Source organism: Pelophylax lessonae (genome assembly GCF_965119305.1).
Source record: "Pelophylax lessonae genome assembly, chromosome: 4".
Classification (NCBI taxonomy): domain Eukaryota; kingdom Metazoa; phylum Chordata; class Amphibia; order Anura; family Ranidae; genus Pelophylax; species Pelophylax lessonae.
The window spans coordinates 122,090,150-122,110,495 of NC_138771.1; the positions used below are offsets into that span (position 1 = coordinate 122,090,150).

The window sequence follows — 20,346 nt, forward strand, 5'->3', positions numbered from 1 at the left end:
CCATTCAAATAAATAGGCTCCCATAGGGAACCATTGATTTTGAATGGAAGAAAAAACGTATAACCTGGCTTATCGCACGTTAAGCAATGTTATAGCAACGTTATTCAGCCTTTAGCAGCGTCAGACGTTTCTACAGCTGTAACGCTGGTCCTCAGAACGCGCAGGCCGTGGGTTCTTCTTGCAGCTTAAAAACGCCTAGGCCACTTACAGCTCAAAAACGTCTGTGTGTCCATGAGGCCATAGAATAACACGGAGGGGCGTTTTTAAGCAGCAAAAAAAAAAAAACCGCCTGACGCTACTTACAGCGGCTGTAAAAACGTCCCGTGTGCATGAGGCCTAAACGTTCCAGGCTAGGGTCTCTAAAAATGTGAAAGCCATCTAATATCTTTCGAGACCCTGTCTGAAAGTGTGCCCTAGACTGTGCCGTGCTGCACCCTATACTAATACTCTACTAGAGTGTGGTAGTGTTGGAAACAGTCCTTGATGCAGACACCAGGTTGGCCAGGACAGGAGGGACAAAAATAGCGAGTGTCACGCCTAAATCAATGTTTTCTACAAACATGACATCTTTGGGGTGCTCTTTGGGTAGGGGTACCAGGGCGGACATCCGGAAAATGCCTATCATCCAGCCTGGACCAATATGACCGTATCTCCCTTTTTAGCAATGCCCATGAGTAGGGATAGGCCCAGAAAGGTTTTAAATTCAGAAACAGTGATACGTTTCCATGCAAATTCCCTTACAAGGGTCAAATTTGGATTTGCGGCGATAAATTGGTTGGCTTATAAATTGCTTTGGTCTAGAATAGATCTGTACAGTAATTCCATGAAAAACAGCTCATAAAAAACAAAAATAAATCGGCTGTTTCCACCTAAATTCCGGGTTGGCCAGTGAATGGGGGGGAGGGGGGAGTACGGCGCTGCAGAAGTGGTGGGCTCCCAATCAGGATTTGCAAGCGCATCGACAATATGGGCTCTACGGGCTTGTCTTCGAATTCTTGGTGGCTGCGGGACACTACTTGTGCTAGCCACCGCACCAGCTTGAACTGCACTTATGGGACTCGCCACATCACCAAGTGTTACTGCAGAGCTGGTTTGACTATGACCAGGATGTACTAGGTCGCTGGTGCTTGCCAGTTCACCAGAAGGTTGAGCGGCACTAGTACCTACACTCTGCTGCATATGAGAACCCTGCGGTTGTTGCACCTCAGCAACAGAAGAACGGGGTCGAGTACACCAGACCTTAGCAGAGACCACTACTCCATCATCATCCCTATCTGTCAGGGTGCCGCTGCTCTCTACAGGTTCGAATACTGAGCCTGATTCTGACAGTGAGGCTTCCCCATCGCTCTCATCTGTCATGCTCAGCATCGTGTAGGCCTCTTCACTGGTGTACCTCTGTTTGGACATTTTGGCCAATAAATTTATAGGTACCTAGTGTGACTCACAGGTAAAAAAGCACCTGGTTGTCAAGAACCGTTTGAACCGCTACCAAAAAATGTAACTGCTAGTGCTAGCAGAGATCAGGCTTGACTCTGCTAACGTTGAGGTTTAGTGTGCTGTGTATTGGAAGTGACAGTAATCTGCTGATTCTGCACTTCTTGAGGGATGGCCGGAGGGGCTAAACGCAGGTGCTGGCAGGTGTCAGGGCTGATCCTGCTAACACCGCTTTTGGGAACGCTATACTAAACTATTAGGGATGCTAGTATAGTTATGATCTGATCAAAGATATTGATCCGTTCAGACACTATACTAGTAATTGAGGTAGTTAGTGTGTGTGTGTCACTGGCAATCAAAGGGTTAACATTTATTACTAAATATGCAGCGGGCAATATGACGCTGCCCTGGATTGATGCTAACTAATGTTAACGCTAACTGATGTCACCTGTGACACTAATAAAGTGATCAGAAAAAACGATCTGTACACTATAAAGGGGACACTGTGAAAAGGCAATGAAGGGGTTAACTGGGGGTGATCAGGGGATTGAATCTTTATTAGGGGATGTAAAGCTGGTACCCTAAACCTATCTGGAGCTGCCGCTAAACTACCACTAACTGCCTCTCACAATAACTGAAGTCACAAGTGACACTAATACAGTGATCAGTAAATTATCTGTATACTGTATATAGTGTACACTGTGACAGGGAGTGAAAGAGTTAACGGGGGGGTTAAATATGTGCCTATGTGTACTGGTGTCAGTGTAGTGCTTGTGTACTCACAGTCGATGCTCTCTTCTCTCACGCTGGAACTGAAAAGGGCTCCAGGAGAGAAGATTGCATAATTTCCTGTGTTTACATTACAGAGTCACAGGACGTTCTGCAATTGGTCAGAACCTATCACCAGGTTCAGGCCAAAAATCATTGGCCTGGAGCTGATGACTGATTGGTTCTGAACCGAATCAGCGCATCGCAGGGACAGCGGGCTTGCGCCCCCTAGCCCTGCGTGTGACCAATGTACAGTTACCTCGGTTCACACAGCCGAGCCACCTGCGGCGGGTGGTCGGCAACTGGTTTAAACAACACAACGTACAGGGATATGGAAAATGATTATCGACGCTGAAGTTTGTCTTTATTCAACCGTACCTACTATGGAACTATAAAAAGGCTAAACACCTTTGCCCACAACATTGCTGTGCAGTCACGTGATCCCCCTGTGCTGGTCGGCTGTCGTCACAGGGGAATCTCGGCCCCTCCCGCTTCTCTCCTTTCCCACCCATTTTATTTACTTGCACTTTTGTTAATGTCAGCGTGCTGTGGAGGGGATACATGTAATGTCACATAGTGACTTTACAAACACTTTTAAGTAAACAATGTTGAGAAGTATTTTTAAGCGCCGGTTCACATACACGCGACGCTACTTCCTGGGGCGACCTCCGAGATCGCGGTGCGAGCAGCGCGCCGCGACCTCGGAGCGGCCGCCACGGACTTCATAACATTGAAGTCTATGGCGGTCGCCTCCTGGTCGCCCAAAAGAAGCTCCGGACCCTTTTTCTAAGTCGGAGCGACTTGTGTCACTCCTATTAGAACGGGTCCGCAGCTTCCCTATGGGAGGCGACCTGTGAGGCGACCAGGTCGCCTCACAGGTCGCCTTAGTGTGAACGGGGGCTAAATGACATTCACAAAGTCATCCAATGTACCATTTTTGATACAAATGTTTTTTTTTTTTTTTATCAGGGCTCTTGTTATTGGTCAGTTGTGTTGTGTATTTGAACACCATTGGCTCATTGGTGTAAGCTGGCTCCTCCCATCTGTAGACGTCTGTATGTGAGCTGAATCATCCAAACGACATGCAGATCAAACTCCATCATCAGTGACTGCTGGCAGTAACCCATAGCAACCTCCAACATCCACATTGTAACAAAATGCATTCTGACTAGTTGTCATATACACCCCACCGGGGTTTCCGATGAGTTCCATTTTTTAGGTGGACTCAATCAGAAGCTCCGTGCAGCTCTATAGATAGGTGAATGTAAACGGACTGATTACACTCACCTACCTCCGAGTCCTTCCAGATCTGAGGAAATAAAAAGGACTTTTCCATTTTTTGCAGACCTAAACGTGATTTGAGGTACCTGGACGTAAAAAGACAGCGGAGTGCGCTTACATTCAGCTGCCCATAGAGCGGTCACAGGTTCACTGTTCACAAACTGAACAGGCATGGAGGACAAAACACCGACATCTCTCCTGTTCTACTACAATTCAGCAGGGGGGCTGCTCATGGATCCTCTGCCGATCAGGGTGGACTCACACTGAGGCAAATGCGCTTTGGCGCATAAAAACCTATTTCTATTAAAATGAATGCTTTCACACTGTGCGCTAGAGCTGCACAAATAATCGTTAAAAAAAAACTTGATTCAAGCCCCTCATGATCTTAACCACTTGCCGACCACCGCAAGTACATATACTGCGGCGGTAAGCCCCTCACAGGCAAAGTGACGTATGGGTACGTCACTAGCCTGTGAGACTCTGGGGAGCGAGCGCGCGCCGCCGGGGGCGCGCTCCCGCTCGGTCACGGACCCCCCCGCGCATGTGCCCGGCGGACCCGATGTCCGCCGGGCACTCGCGATCGTCCGTTAGAGCGGGAGAAAGGCAGATGGCTAATGTAAACAAGCCGCCTGTCATTCTCCCCTGTGTAAGAACAGTGCTCATACGGTTCTACTATGTAGGACCGTTGATCTCTGTTCTTACACCTAAAGCCACAGCCAATCACAGTTAGAATCACGCCCCTAGGGACACACACAACCCCTCCCTCTCAAATAAAGTTAACCCCTTCACTGCCAGTGTCATTTTACAGTAACAGTGCATATGTATAGCACTGATTACTGTAGTAATGTCACTGGTAACCCCAAAAGTGTCAAAAATGTCAGTCAAAGGTCCGATCTGTCTGCCGTAATGTCGCAGTCCCGCAAAAAAAAAAAAAAAAAAAAAAAAAAAAAAAAAAAATTGCAGATCACCGCCATTACGCGTTAAAAAAAAAAAAACAACAAAAATCTTTCCCTTAGTTGGTAAATCCAATAACTTTTGTGCAAACCAATCAAAATACGCTTTTTGCAATTTTTTTTACCAAAAATATGTAGCATAAAACAAATTGGCCTAAAATGTTAAATTTTGATTTTTAAATTTTTTGGGGGGGGGAATATAAAAAAATGTGAAAAATATTGTTATTTTTGCAAATTTGACGCTCTTTTTTTTGTTTATAGCGCATGATCAAAAAAATCGCACAGGTGATCAAATACCACCAAAAGAAAGCTCTGTTTGTGGGAAAAAGAGGACATCAAATAAGTTTAGGTACAGCGTCGCACGACCGCGCAATTGTCCGTTAAAGTCACGCAGTGCCGAATCGCAAAATACCCCCTGGTCAGGAAGGGGTTAAAATCTTCCGGGGCTTAAGTGGTTAATTCGACATTACCTCAATTTATACAGTGCAGAGCCGTTCTCTGCTCAGTCACAACTGTCAAAAAAAGAATAAAAAAATTCCCTCCAGCAAATGTTTATCGACATTACTCAGGCTGGGAGAGTACTATAAACATTTTTTACAACGTATAATTTTGTTATTTTAGATCAAAAGGAATGAACAGTCTGTAAGTGCCGGTTCACACTGCAGCGACACTACTTCTCACCGCAACCTCCGAGGTCGCGGTGCGAGCAGCGCGCCGCTACCTCGGAGCAGCCGCCACGGACTTCATAACATTAAAGTCTATGGCGGTCGCCTCCGGGTCGCCCCAAAGAAGCTCCGGACCCTTTTTCTAGGTCGGAGCGACTTGTGTCGCTCCTATTAGAACGGGTCCGCAGCTTCCCTATGGGAGGCGACCTGCGGCGACCAGGTCGCCTCACAGGTCGCCCTAGTGTGAACCGGCACTTAATGAGGGCAGTTTAACGACTTAAAGACTAAGCTTTTCTCTGCTTACAAGTTAAAGTCAGTATCTTTTGACAGAAATTTACTTAGAACCCCCAAACATTATATATATTTTTTTAGCAGAATAAAATTGCGATCGTTGCAATATTTTATGTCACACTATTTGTGCAGCGGTCTTTCAAACACAGTTTTTTGGGGAAAAAATACACTAAAATTGTATTTCTCATTTTATCCAGAATCGTGCAGCTCTACCGTACTCTGCGCTGGCAAGGCGGTGAAAATAATCCTGCAAGCAGCATCTTTGGAGCGCTAAAAAATGCCCCTTAACGTCCATTAAAATGAATAGGAAGCGCCCGAAAAGCGACGTGAAGGCACTCAGTGTTATTATGGGCAGTTTTCAAGCGCCTCAGTGTAATGGGGCTCTTAAAGGGCCCTTAGACAGGAAGGATGAGCTCAGGAATCAGACACAAGGCCACACCTGCCTGCTCTATCCCAGGGGTTCCCAAACTTTTCAGACCGCGACCCCCAATATTAGATTGCTGACGACCCGCGACCCCTCCCCCTCCCCCTCGTATGTAAGATTTGCGATTTGGTTACATACTGACAGAGCTAAAACAAAAAGGAACACAATCTCTAAGCCAGGCTATTTTATTAACAAATTACAGCCCACCAGCAGTGTCCATACATGCAGCCCACCAGCAGTGTCAATGAATGCAGCCCACCAGCAGTGTCCATACATGCAGCCCACCAGCAGTGTCCATACATGCAGCCCACCAGCAGTGTCAATGAATGCAGCCCACCAGCAGTGTCCATACATGCAGCCCACCAGCAGTGTCCATACATGCAGCCCACCAGCAGTGTCAATGAATGCAGCCCACCAGCAGTGTCCATACATGCAGCCCACCAGCAGTGTCCATACATGCAGCCCACCAGCAGTGTCCATACATGCAGCCCACCAGCAGTGTCAATGAATGCAGCCCACCAGCAGTGTCCATACATGCAGCCCACCAGCAGTGTCCATACATGCAGCCCACCAGCAGTGTCAATGAATGCAGCCCACCAGCAGTGTCAATGAATGCAGCCCACCAGCAGTGTCCATACATGCAGCCCACCAGCAGTGTCCATACATGCAGCCCACCAGCAGTGTCCATACATGCAGCCCACCAGCAGTGTCAATGAATGCAGCCCACCAGCAGTGTCCATACATGCAGCCCACCAGCAGTGTCCATACATGCAGCCCACCAGCAGTGTCCATACATGCAGCCCACCAGCAGTGTCCATACATGCAGCCCACCAGCAGTGTCCATACATGCAGCCCACCAGCAGTGTCCATACATGCAGCCCACCAAGTGTCCATACATGCAGCCTAGCAAGCGCAATGTCCAAATATGCAGCATCGCAAGCGCCATTGGAACTAACCTCATTTTGTTTCAAAAAAGACCGGGAAGCAGCGCCGAGAGCAGAAGGGGCGGGCCGGGCCGAGAAGGAAGGACGAGCTGTCATACCGTAAGAGCAGAAGGGGGCGGGCCGAGCCGAGGAGAAGGGAGAACAAGCGAGCGCAGTCATCGGAAGTCCCGTCTCCTCTGCCGAGACGTGTGACGTCTGTCATAGGCGGGACTACCGATGACTGCGCTCGCTCGTTCTCTCTTCTCCTCGGCTCGGGCCGCCCCTTCTGCTCTAATGACAGCTAGTCCTTCCTTCTCCTCGGCCCGGCCCGCCCCTTCTGCTCTCGGCGATGCTTCCTGGCCGTTTTTTTTTTTAATATCGGCGTATAACACGCATCTCGCGACCCCCCGCTCCCCACTCCGCGACCCCCCGGGGGGTCGCGACCCCCACTTTGGGAACCACTGCTCTATCCCACCAGGAAGCTGTCAAAGCAGACAATTATAGGCATTCTCCGCCCTGCAGTCACACGTATGCCTCTGCTGCCTATGATTGGTTGTCTGCTTTGACAGCTTCCTGATGGGATAGAGCAGGCAGGTGTGGTTTAGTGTCAGACAGTTGCCACGATAACAAGTGTCCCCACTGGAAGAATTTCCCTCACTTCCTGTTCTGGACACAGACAGCAATAACAACCTGACAGGTGTCCTAACCCCGCACTACTCTATGCAAATTATAAAAACGTCTTGTCCCTAGATCTCCTTTACCATCTCACTGCCATTATTCAGGACACTTTCCATGCTAGGATCAGTGCTAATCCTCTTCCAATATGGAGGCATGAAAAAAATCAGATCACATTACCATCATCAGCCGCCCTCCCCTCTATGGCTTCATTCCGTTCTGTACACATAAACACAACCAGCATGGAAACTAGCCCTGGACACTACAACTCCCACAAGTCTGTGCGCACTCCCCCGAGCAGCCAATGAAACTCCACTGTCCGTATCCCAGCATCCTTCATTCCCACCGTAAGCGTGCGTCAGAGATATCCGGGGACGTCACTACAGCCCGTCTGCTCTGTCACATCATATGCTTGTTCAGCAAAGCATGCTGGGATTTATATTGCCAAGCAGATACGTTGGAGAGGATGTGTATACAGACTGTTACCCGCACGTTCCACACACACAGTCCTTACATAGAAAGCAATAAGAAAAGTCTGGACAGGATTACCACTTGGCTACTCGCTATGTTATACTAACTACACCAATATTTCCCACAGTACCCCGCGCCTCATCACTCTACATATATACATACTCTCCGCCCACCAACCAATCGCTGAACTCTTCCTAGTCATCGATAAATGTGCCCGCCCACCAAAGACACGTGGGTGGGTGTTCTATCAGAATACTGCTACCTATCAGTTTCTGTAACCGGAAGTGACGTCCGGAGGAGAACAACTTACTGTGTATGCGCCATGAGCTCCAATAGGTTTCCTAATGTGACAGAACATGAAGCAGCGATGGACATGTTCTTAAACCCACGCAAGTCATGGATTTTACATTTAATTTAGTAGTAAACTGATTTTTATATAATCACAGTATTACATGTGTATTATTATTTTATTCTAGCGAGAAACCTGCAGGTAAAAGGTAGCGACGTCCATCTTGGTACACCCCGCACTGCTCAGCGACAAACTGATTATATAGTGAAATAGACTATTTCACTCAGTTGTGGTGAAATAGTCTATTTCCGTATATACGGTGAGTTTACTGCTAAAATAAATGTAAAATTCAAGACTTGCTTGGGTGTAAGAAGATGTCCGCCGCTGCTTCGTGTTCTGTCACATTAGGAAAGCTGTTGGAACGCATAGCGGCCATGTTGGAATGCATGGCGCATGCACAGTAAGTTGTTCTTGTCTGAACGTCACTTCCGGTTGCAGAATCTGATAGGTAGCAGTATTCTGATAGATCACGGCTCTGTAGCGTCCCCTCGGCGTATAATCACAGATAACAGTGAGAAGGTGAGGCTCAATGGACACAGCCTCCCAATACAGCTAGTCGGTACACCTGAAAAAAGGTATTTCTTTTTTTTTGCAAGACTAGATAAATCATTTCAGAACTTTTTTCACCTTTAAAGTGTAGTTCCACCCAAAAGTGGAACTTCCGCTTTAAAGAGTCTGAAAGAGAAAGACATAATGAGCTAGTATGCATCGCATACTAGCTCATTATCAAATACTTACCTTAAAACGAGCCCCTGCCGTGCCGCCCGCTCACCTCAATGACGGGCGACATGTCCAGTCGCCCGTCTTCCGGGATCGCGGCATCCGGCCATCTGATTGGCCGGAGCCGCGGTGACGTCACTCCCGCGCACATGCGCAGGAGCCAGCGGTCAGGGCATGGGGCTCTGAAGGAACGGCACGAGCGGCCGTTCCTTCAGAGCGCATGCGCCAGTGACGTCACTGGCTGCATGTAAGGTAAATATCTCCTAATCGGTACAAGTTTAGGAGATATTAACAGTACCTATAGGTAAGCCTTATCATAGGCTTACCTATAGGTACAAGGTGCAGAGGAGGGTTTACTTCCTCTTTAAAGCGGAGTTCCAGCCATTTACTCACCTGTCCAACGGTCCAGCGATGCGGCCGCCGGAAGCCTCGATCCTCTCCCTCGGCGTCGGCATCACTGCTGTGGGCACCCGGCTGTTACAGTTTGCGGCTTCACAGCCGGGTACCCACTGCGCATGCGCGAGTCGCGCTGCGCGCCGTGATTGGCCGGCAATCTTCTGGGACCTCTGACGTGTCCCAGAAGATTGCAGGGAGGGAGGGGGAGAGGAGAACTTCCGCTCAGGGCGCCGCGGCGCTCCGAGCGGAAGTGGGAGCGGGTACCTGTCAAAACTAGGTACCCGCCCCCCCCCCCCCCCAAAAAATGACATGCCAAATGTGGCATGTCGGGGGGTCAGGACTCCCTAAAGCGGAAGTTCCACTTTTGGGTGGAACTCCGCTTTAAGTACCCCTGACATGAAACATTTGGCATGTGATTTTTCTTTGGGGGGGGAGTGGGTACCTAGCGGCACTCCGAGCGGAAGTTTTCCTCTCCTCCTCCCTCCCTGCAATCCTCTGAGACACATCAGAGGTCCAAGAAGATTGCCCAGCCATCCAGGACACGCATGTGCATTGCGCAACCGGCTGTGAAGCAGCAAGCTGTCACAGTCGGGTGCCCACACTAGTGATGTCAGCATCGCTGAGAGGAGAGGGGCGAGGCTTCGAGCAGCCGCATCACTGGATCCTGGGACAGGTGAGTGTGTGTTTTGATTTGGATGTACAGTGCATCCAGAAAGTATTCACAGCGCTTCACTTTTTCCACATTTTGTTATGTTACAGCCTTATTCCAAAGTGGATTAAAGCGGAGTTCCGGCCACGGGGGTGAAATTTAGCTAAAAATACCCCCGGGACAGTCAGGGCTAGTACATTCCACAATGGATAGCCTCTGTACTGTCCCGGGTCGCACTTACCTTGAAAATTTCTTCTCCAGCGCTGCCATCTCAGGTGTGGGCAGCTGAAGCCAGCGCGTCCTCTTCTGCGTCCTCTTCCGTGTCCTCTTCTCCCAGAATGCGCCTGCACCGGCCCCGTTTGTCACTTCCGGTGCGAGCGCGTCATCCCTCCACAGCTTCTGGGCATGCCCAGAAGCTGTTTAGCAGGGAATGCAGCGCCGCACCGGAAGTGACGAGCGGGGCCGGTGCAGGCGCATTGATTCCTGGGAGCGTTGACTTTCAGCTCCCAGGAATTAATGCAAAGAGGAAGTGAAGGCGCGGGCCGCGGCCGCAGAGGGAGGAAGTGGAAGAAAGGTGAGTATATTTTTCTTCAATAACAAGGTAAGTAAACAAAAAAAAAATTGTAACTATCCATTTGTTTTTCAGGTGACCAAAAGCAAGCGGATGGCCCAAAATCGATTATGTCGATTTTGTGGCCGGAACTCCACTTTAAATTAAGTATTTTCCTCAAAATTCCAAAAACAATGCTCCGTAATGACAGCGTGAAAGAAGTTTTTTTTAAAAAATCTTTGCAAGTTTCTTAAAAATAAAAAACATAAAAAAATATCACATGTACATACAGTGCTGTGAAGAAGTATTCATACCCCTTGAAATGTTCCACATTTTGTCATGTTACAACCAAAAACATAAATGTATTTTATTGGGATTTTATGTGATAGACCAACACAAATTGGCACATAATTGTGAAGTGGAAGGAAAATGATGAATGATTTTCAACATTTTTTTACAAGTAAATATCTGAAAAGTGTGGCGTGCATTTGTATTCGCCCCCCTTCACTCTGATACCCCTAACTAATATCTAGTGGAACCAATTGCCTTCAGAAGTCACCTAATTAGTAAATAGAGTCCACCTGTGTGTAATGTAATCTCAGTATAAATACAGCTGTTCTGTGAAGCCCTCAGAGGTTTGTTAGAGAATCTTAGTGAACAAACAGCATTATGAAAGCCAAGGAACACACCAGACAGGTCAGGGATAAAGTTGTGGAGAGGTTTAAAGCAGGGTTAGGTTATAAAAAATATCCCAATGTTCGAACATCTCATGGAGCACTGTTCAATCCATCATGGAAAATGGAAATAGCATGGCACAACTGCAAACCTGTGAAGCCGCACACAAGCAGGTGAAATCAAAGGAGTGTCTTTATTCTTCAAAATCATCCAGGACAAACAGACGGTGTGAGGAACAGAATATGTCCAAGGTAGACGCGTTTCACGGCTCGAATGGCCGCTTACTCATTACCACGTCGGTAATGAGTAAGCGGCCATTCGAGCCGTGAAACGCGTCTACCTTGGACATATTCTGTTCCTCACACCGTCTGTTTGTCCTGGATGATTTTGAAGAATAAAGACACTCCTTTGATTTCACCTGCTTGTGTGCGGCTTCACAATTCCTTATGCATGTTCTCCGGATGGCGGATCCAGCCAGCACCATTTTGGACGCACACCTGAGCGGCATTCCCCTTCCCTTCCCCCTTCATACAACTGCAAACCTACCAAGACATGGCCATCCACCTAAACTGACAGGCCGGGCAAGGAGAGCATTAATCAGAGAAGCAGCCAAGAGGCCCGTGGTAACTCTGGTGGAGCTGCAGAGATCCACAGCTCAGTTGGGAGAATCTGTCTACAGCACAACTATTATGCCCCGTACACACGTACCGATCGTCGGCCGAACGATCGGCCGTCTTTTGTCCAGGGCTGTCGGTGTCTGTTGAAAAGTGCAAAAGACTGCACAAGAATTTTGTCCGCCGCCTACAGCCGACTGCAGAAGTGATGTCATGTGATGGTTAACTTTCCCTGTGTTTTTTCTTTTCTGAGCATGCCCAGTCTTGCAAATCTGCTGTCTGTCGGCCGAATTCTGTATTGACTGGCGAACATCGGCCGCTCTGGTGTCGGCATGCAAAAATTTTAATGCTTGCAAGACAGATTCTTTTCGGCCGAAAGTGCGCTGTCGGCTGTCGGAAGCATCATACTAACAAGCCGACAATCGGCCGATCGTTCGGCGGCCGAACATTTTCGGCCAACAATCGGTACGTGTGTACGGGCCTTTAGTCATGCACTCCACAAATCTGCCCTTTATGGAAGAGTGGCAAGAAGAAAGCCATTGTAGAAAGAAAGCCATAAGAAATCCCGTTTTCAGTTTGCGAGTACCCATGTGGGAGACACAACAAACGTGTGGAAGAAGGTGCTCTGTTCAGATGAGACCAAAGCAGAACTTTTTGGCCTAAAAGTAAAACACTATGTGTGGCGGAAAACTAACTGCACATCACCCTGAACACACCATCCCTACCGTGAAACATGGTGGTGGCAGCGTCCTGTTGTGGGGATGCTTTTCTTCAGCAGGGACAGGGAAGCTGGTCAGAGTTGATGGGAAGACGGATGGAGCCATTACAGGGCAATCGTAAAAGAAAACCTGTTAGAGTCTGCAGAAGACTGGAGATTGGGGCGGATTTTCATCTTCCAGTAAGACAACGACCCTAAACATACAGCCAGAGCTACAATGGAATGTTTTACATCAAAGCATATCCATGTGTTAGAATGGCCCATTCAAAGCCCAGACCTAAATCCAATTGGGAATCTGAGTCAAGACTTGAAAATTGCTGTTCGCAGACGCTCTCCATCCAATCTGACAGAGCTTGAGCAATTTTGCAAAGAAGAGTGAGCAAAAATGTCACTCTAGATATGCAAAGCTGGTAGAGACATCCCCAAAAAGACTTACAGCTGTAATTGCAGTGAAAGGCTGTTCTACAAAGTATTGACCCGGGGTGGGGTGAATACAAATGCCTCCCACACTTTTCACAGATTTATTTGTAAAACATTTTGAAAACCATCTATCATTTTCCTTCCACTTCACAATTATGTGCCACTTTGTCGGTCTATCACATAAAAGCCCAATAAAATACATTTACGTTTTTGGTTGTAACATGAGAAAATGTGTAATATTTCAAGGGGTATGAATACTTTTCAAGGCACTGTAAGTATTCACAGCCTTTGCCATGACATTAAGGATTGAACTCAGGTGCATCCTGTTTCCACTGATCATCCTGGAGATGTTTCTATAACTTGATTGGAGTCCATCAATGGTAAATTAGGTTGACAGGACATGATTTGGAAAGGCGCACACCTGTCTATATAAGGTCCCACAGTTAACAGTGCATGTTAGAGCACAAACCAAGCCATGAAGTCCAAGGAATCGTCTGTAGACCTCCGAGACCGGATTGTATAGAGGCACAGATCTGGGGAAGGGTACAGAAACATTTCTGCAGCATTTAAAGCGTAAATGGAAGAAGATTGGAACCACCGGAGCCTCTTCTTCGAGCTGGCCACCCCTCCAAACTGAGCAATCCAGGTAAAAGGGCCTCAGTCAGGGAGGTGACCAAGAACCCAATGGTCACTCTGACAAAGCTCCAGCATTTCTCTGCGGAGAGAGGAGAACAGTCCAAAAGAAAACCATTTCTTCAGCACTCCACCAATCAGGCCTGTATGGTAGAGTGGCCAGACAGAAGCCCTCTTCCCAGTAAAAGGCACAGGACAGCCCGTCTGGAGTTTGCCAAAAGGCACCTGAAGGACTTGAAGCAGTCACACACACAATACCTCCTGCACTTAGGAAAATGGCCCCTCCGGGTGAATATGCTTAAATCTTTATTGCCTTTGGAAACGGGTAACCACGATCTTGCTGCCCTCAAAAACTTATGGCACTTTTCCACTGCAAGTACAGGCTCGGCTCTACTCAGCCCTGCTTGGCCTGGTTTGCTTTTCCACTGCTGGTACCTATGGTACAGTGTTGGAACAGTTTGGTACGGTACGATATGGTTTGCTTTTCCACTAAAGTAGTACTAAAGTTAAGTGGGTGGGATAACAACGGGGTGGGTGGGATTCTCTGACCAATCAGTGGCTAGTAGTGACTGCATGCAAAGGATTGTGGGATATGGTACCGGGTATGGTACCTGTTGGAACCACAATCGAGCAGGTACTGTTTTTGAGAGCCGTACCGTTCGGTTCCATGCAGTGGAAAAGCTCCGCCGTACCGTACCGAACCGTTCCTACACTATACCATGCGGTACCAGCAGTGGAAAAGCACAAAAGCGAGCCGAACCGTTCGGTTCCATGCAGTGGAAAAGCGCCATTAGGGAGGTCTAACACTGCAACTATACAAAACACACAGAGGGCACACTGACCTAGTGCATTATCCCAAGACAAACAAAGGCAACAGTTGCAAATTACTGTTGCCCTTGTGAGTATAATATTTACCGTGTTTTCTCAGAGTCGTCTTCCAGGACAGCCCATGAGACCTTAGGGGGTCCTCCTACCAGGACAGGAAACGCATTCAAAATTTAAATAAAATGGCGGTCCCCTGGTCCTCACCCTTCAGTATTTCTTGAGAACCGTAGGACATCCTGTAAAACATATAAATATATATCTCTATATACACATCATATATTATACATAATACAAGACAAACCGGGTGGGAATCCGGCTGTCCTGGAAGACTACTAGAAAAGGAGTTACCAGTAAGTATAACTCAGCTTTTCTCAGAGTCGTCTTTCAGGACAGCCCATGAGACGATGAGCGAGAAACTTACCAGTCTAGGGAGGGACTACTGCCTGGAGCACCTTTCGACCAAACGCCTGTTCCTGGGAAGAGAGGAGGTCAAGGCGATAATGTCTAACGAAGGTCGAAAAGTTAGACCAGGTAGCTGCCTTCACCTTCAGTATTTAGTGTTTCCTCCAGACAGGGGGTAACATGTTCCTGGAACTGAAGCTCCTGGTCTCCTGGTCTGTCCTTGAAGACTTGGAAAAGATGCATCTTCTTCTGCTCATGTGCGGTACCCCTTAGTGCCGCAATAGGGGCTGACCGCTGTCTCCTGTTCTCGTCCACACGGGCAGAGTCCGTGGATGGGGTCAAGTGGATCACAGGGGGAGTCCTCCTCCGTTCCTGGCGGCGTCTTTGGAGCAGCACACGCTGTGTACCGTGACGCCGCCGATTCAAGCAGACCGCCACTTGCAAATTTTAATTCAGCGCCACGAACGGAGAGGGCGGAACGTTGGCGCTTCCACTCTGGTCACAGGAAGTGGCATACGTAGCTTCCGGCCAGTGACGCAATCCACGGGCGCCGGAAACCATAGTAAGTACCTTTGCATAGTAGTGCCCTTGCAAAAAGATTTACGTAGGAAAAAATAAGAGTCCTCCGGATACGAATAGGTGAACACTTAAAAAGCATCAGACTCAAAGAAGATACCTCCATTGCCCAGCACTTCATTGAGGAGCATGGAGGTGACCCTAAAGGCCTCAAGGTCAAAGGATTCTGGACTCTAAATATTTTGGCACGCAGGGGTGACTTTGATAAGATACTCCTGTGTCAAGAAAAAGCCTGGATATTCAGGCTCCGTACCTTGGCCCCCCTAGGACTTAACAATGAGCTTAGTCTCAAGGTCTTTCTTGATCCCTAAATGTCACCTCCAAACAGTCCCATTTCTACCATTCACTAGCTTACAACCACCAGCCACAGTCTATATGGCCACATTATATACATAATCCATCCTATAACTAGAACCCACCTATCTATTTAGAATAGCCAAGATAAACAACACCCCGATATAACAAGATAATTCGATTAGGAGGGCCACATGACTGTATACTGTGCCAATATGACTGTGACTGGTGGGGAACTCCCCAGATAATTCATGGAATATATAGAATATACCACTATATATTTCACATTATATACATGGGCTTTTTCCTCTGTTTTGACATCTTAAGCCCTCCCATAAGGTAGCTCCTGCAACCACAATGTTTACATCCTACACCTTATATATATATATATACACATACATACATATATATAATATAAAATGTGTTATGTGTTTTGTGCAACGTTTTTTTTTTTTTTTTTGAATTTCCCTCCCTAGTTCCGCTCCCATGCAGCATTGCTGCTGCAGGGAACGGAACTAGGAAGTCCTCCTACCGACAGACGAGCGGCGGAGATCTCGGCTGGCGGTCACAGCAATGAGAGCTCATCGCTGGATCGCCAGGATAAGGTAAGAGAAGCTCCGCTGCGCTGTCTGCATAGCTCTGCCCATTGACCCCGAGCGTGACTCGGGGATACCGATAATAGCAGAAAATTCCTACCCCGAGTCACGCTTGGGGATACCGCTAAGGCGGTTAATTGTGTTATCGGCTATATATACAGCAGCATCAGACTACGCCATCACGTTCTGAAGAAGCGTGTACGAGCACGCGAAACGCGTCAACGGTAGACGCCGACACTCCATAGACACCACGGGAGGCTGACTGTCTCAGCGAGGACAGATCGAGGCACGGTCATGTGGTATATGTGACGCAAGCGGAAGCTGCTCGGAGAGAGAAGAGGTGAACACACACCCACAGAAGGGAACGGACGGAAGAGGATGCCAGCGGGGCTGTAAGAGGTCTGAGCATCGGCAGGGACAACAGCGGCAAGGAGGACAAGTCCATAACACAAGGGGGTAAGGATTCAACACCGCCAGACGTGAGTATTACCCGCAGAGAGGTACGGGACTTGACCTGCGGAAACTCTAAAGACTGACACAAAGGAAACAAGGCTAACGATAAGGCCCGCTCTCTTACACCTCCACTTCTGGACATACATTGGGCCAAACTTACTGCGGGTGGACCACCATTACCTAGCCTTAAATCCTCTGCATTCACAGGGTAATGACAGTGTTTTCACACTAACCTCACTAAGAGGGACCGGAGCCATCCACATCCCCCTCTGTGGAGCAACCTCTCCTCCATTCCGGACCTCACTGCTCCCTCTCCCCACCATCCATTCCCCACCGGGGACCTTCCCTCCCCTTCTCCCCATCTCCACCACCTTTGTGACCCACATTGCCTCGCGGTCTTCAACCATCCCCACCTCTACACGGGAGTGACATCCTCACACCGCACAGGTGACAACTACCCTGTCAGCGATTACTCCAGGATATCGGATACTCCCATATGGGTGGCCACCCAGTACACAATATTTGATGTGTTAATGTATGATTTTCTGACATGATTACCATCATCATTACTTACACTCATTTTTGCCTCAAACTTCAGTGCAGTGTACTGGACCACATTGAGACAGCAGCTGTCCTCATTAGCTCTTACGCTAGTTAATGTCCATCACCCACATATTTACTCAGGGCCCTATGGACCCTACCTCATATACGGCCCATATACTGTAGGGCCATAAAGACATTCTAGCACTTGGGGCGTGTAGGAGTGATCTATTTGTGCACATTCACACATCACTTCTCCCCCACTTGAGCTTTTGAAATTTAGCCCCAGCAGGTGCCGCAGTGTCTGGCTTGGGTGGAGTCTCCACACTGACCCAACCACCCATACTGACCCCCGGGGTCGGCTTTTCCATACTTTTGTCACTATCTGCATAGATAGCTTTTATTGTTCATTATTTATCTTTTTTTGTATTGCACCATTGATTTAATAAAGTTTATACTTTGCACTAAATACCCAGTGAGCCCTGTTTTTTGCAACCTTCCCGGGAGGGTCTTTCCCCTCCAAAACCCCCCTCTTTTTTGGAAGCTGTCCGTGGTTGCTTAGGGTTCCCGGTTGTACATTTCCGTATGGGTCTTCCACAATTTGCTGGGCTGTTCTGACCCACAAGGGTTACTGGATCCCACTCACAGCACAGTTTTTATTTCTTGAATCTAACACCCGCCTCGTTAAAGTATCAAAACCAGCCCTCAAGGTCTGGTTCGTCACTCTGAAGGTTGACCTCCCATCTGAGGCTCCGAGGAACCATCTTATCAACGACATATCTTTCTAGGAAAGCTATATCCCAATTGGTGTGGGTTTCGGATGTCATTAAATTTTTAAGTCGTAAAAAATGACCAGCAATGTCATCTGAAATTACAGAGCTTCCATCAAAGACATCCCCCACATCTAAGACATGTTGATTTCTAAATTCAAAAATATCAATGGCGGTAGCCATGGTTTCATATGCAAAGATATTGAAAAATAAGCTGCAGAAAAAATGTCAGTAAAATACAAATGGAGAAAATGGGGATATTTCTGCACTAAAAAATGATGTGAATAATAAAAAATATATGACAACGTGTACAAAGCAGCTAGCACATGATCCACAGACAGTGATCAAAGAATACCAATAATATCAAAAAGTGCAGCGATAAATGTGAATAATGATAAATACAATGAAAGGAAAATTCATTCAAAAAGCATTTTAAAAGACGTGAAAAAATAAAGAAGTGATAAAAGATCCCAAAGGAAAGTCTAATATAAAACAAATCCAGGGATGTAGATGTGGTAGCAATCCTTCCTTCCTGTGACACCCAGGGAAGTGTGCAAAGTGGGGACACCTCAGTGCTCTAGTGGGAGAAGCAGCTTACCAGAAAGCAGTGGCTACTCAAATGAATGAGACAGCCTCGCCAAACAAAGCATAAATCTCAGGAACTCCAAAGGACCATAGGTAGCGCCGTGGAATGATAAATTCCTCAAGGTAGCTCCATAGTAATCAGATGGAAGTATGGAAAAGAATAGTACACAAGACCATAGCGTAATCCCGTATAAAAACAATAGTGAAGTTTATTCAAAAAACTACTCACATAGATGAAGTACAAACAGGCACAAGGAAAATGATGGCTGGGGATTCAATAGCGGTGTCCCGCATGTATCCAGTCAGCATGAAAGTAATAGCCGGCTCGTAGAAGGGGCGTGTGGACGTTGTGTCTGGAGTTGCCAATGGACACATTCCATTTCCAGTCGATGCCTCATCAGGGGAAACGCGTCGGGGGGAGAAGCCTGCGCCATCACCACCAGTGGTCCGCGCTGCAGAGCGGCCACGTTTGAATTTGCCTATTTAATCAACTTAACTGTAAGTGTTCTACCTTTTTTAATAAAGTTGTTTAAGAGGTAATGCACTATTGCCTGTTCCATTCTTTTTTGGGCACTATCTGTCACTGAGTTTGAGGGGTATAGGAGAGAAACCAACCCCCACACAGCAACAGGAGTCAGAACAAGATTTACAAGAAAATTCACTGCCTGCTAGTCTGGATAATTTGCCTGATGATTTGGAAAACACTCGGCCAATCGCACCCCTGTACGGGCGGAGAACTGTACGCCATATCATTGCAAGACAAGTGAATGGTATACTGATACGCCAATCACCCTAAGAAAACCTGGAACTTGATGTGCCATGTTTTCATATAGAAAATACAAACACAAATATATTCAAAAGAATCTTGATCATCTAAGGAATAGGAATAGAAATTGATCATAATATTAGAAACACTTAATTTAAAAAATGGACGAGTCTTGTATGGTATACTAACCCATGTGTGCATTCATAGAAAATTGTATATAAGCTAGCGCCATCATGTGGACAAAGTAATTAGCACCAGTGATTAGTGATAAATGATATTACAACAGGGATAGGTTTCACTATACCCCATTTAACAAAAATAAATGCGTAAATTTGATTATTCAGAACAAGAGACACAGATCAAGAGGGAATGAACTCTCTGGATCTTTACCAAAGAATAAAGGTATGCATAATATGAAGGATATTGAATCCAAAAAATATTGTAACCATCTTATTGTGACTAAATGACTCGTGCGAGAGAAGAGAATATATGTATACTAGTATATTTAAATTTAATAAATATTAATAGAACAATGACGTCCTACCCAAAAAATATAAATTATAAATTAATATAATTTGTGAATATTATAAAGTGAAAAAAAAAAAAAAAAGAGGCAATTGAAAAAGAATTCCAAACACTACAAAACATTGTTGAAGAATGAGGTGCGCAAACAAAAAATGAATCTCCAGCAGCAACCGAAACTTTAACCTTGATAAAGTAAACGTGTGATGTGCAAAAAATGGGTGCGCTAGATGTGAACAATGTGTGTTGAACCAAAAGGGAAAACACAATGAACAAAATACCTAATATATAAATATGCACAGATATTATAAATGGTGCACAATGTGAACATAAACGTGCTATAGAAATATGAGCAGTCCAAAATGAAAAAAAGGCTGAAATCTTCTTGATGGTGAATGAAGGTGAAGA

The 20,346-nt window shown here is 46.8% G+C and overlaps 1 protein-coding gene across 1 annotated transcript in view; it reads right to left on the minus strand.

Moving 5' to 3' along the window:
* PPCDC (phosphopantothenoylcysteine decarboxylase) overlaps nucleotides 1-7,692 on the minus strand; it is a 138,938-nt gene extending 131,246 nt beyond the window's left edge. The window contains exon 1 of the mRNA XM_082256187.1: nucleotides 7,595-7,692. Coding sequence (XP_082112313.1) covers nucleotides 7,595-7,600 — 6 coding nt within the window. The 5' untranslated portion in view covers nucleotides 7,601-7,692. The remainder of the gene's footprint in view (nucleotides 1-7,594) is intronic.
* Nucleotides 7,693-20,346: the final 12,654 nt, after the last annotated feature.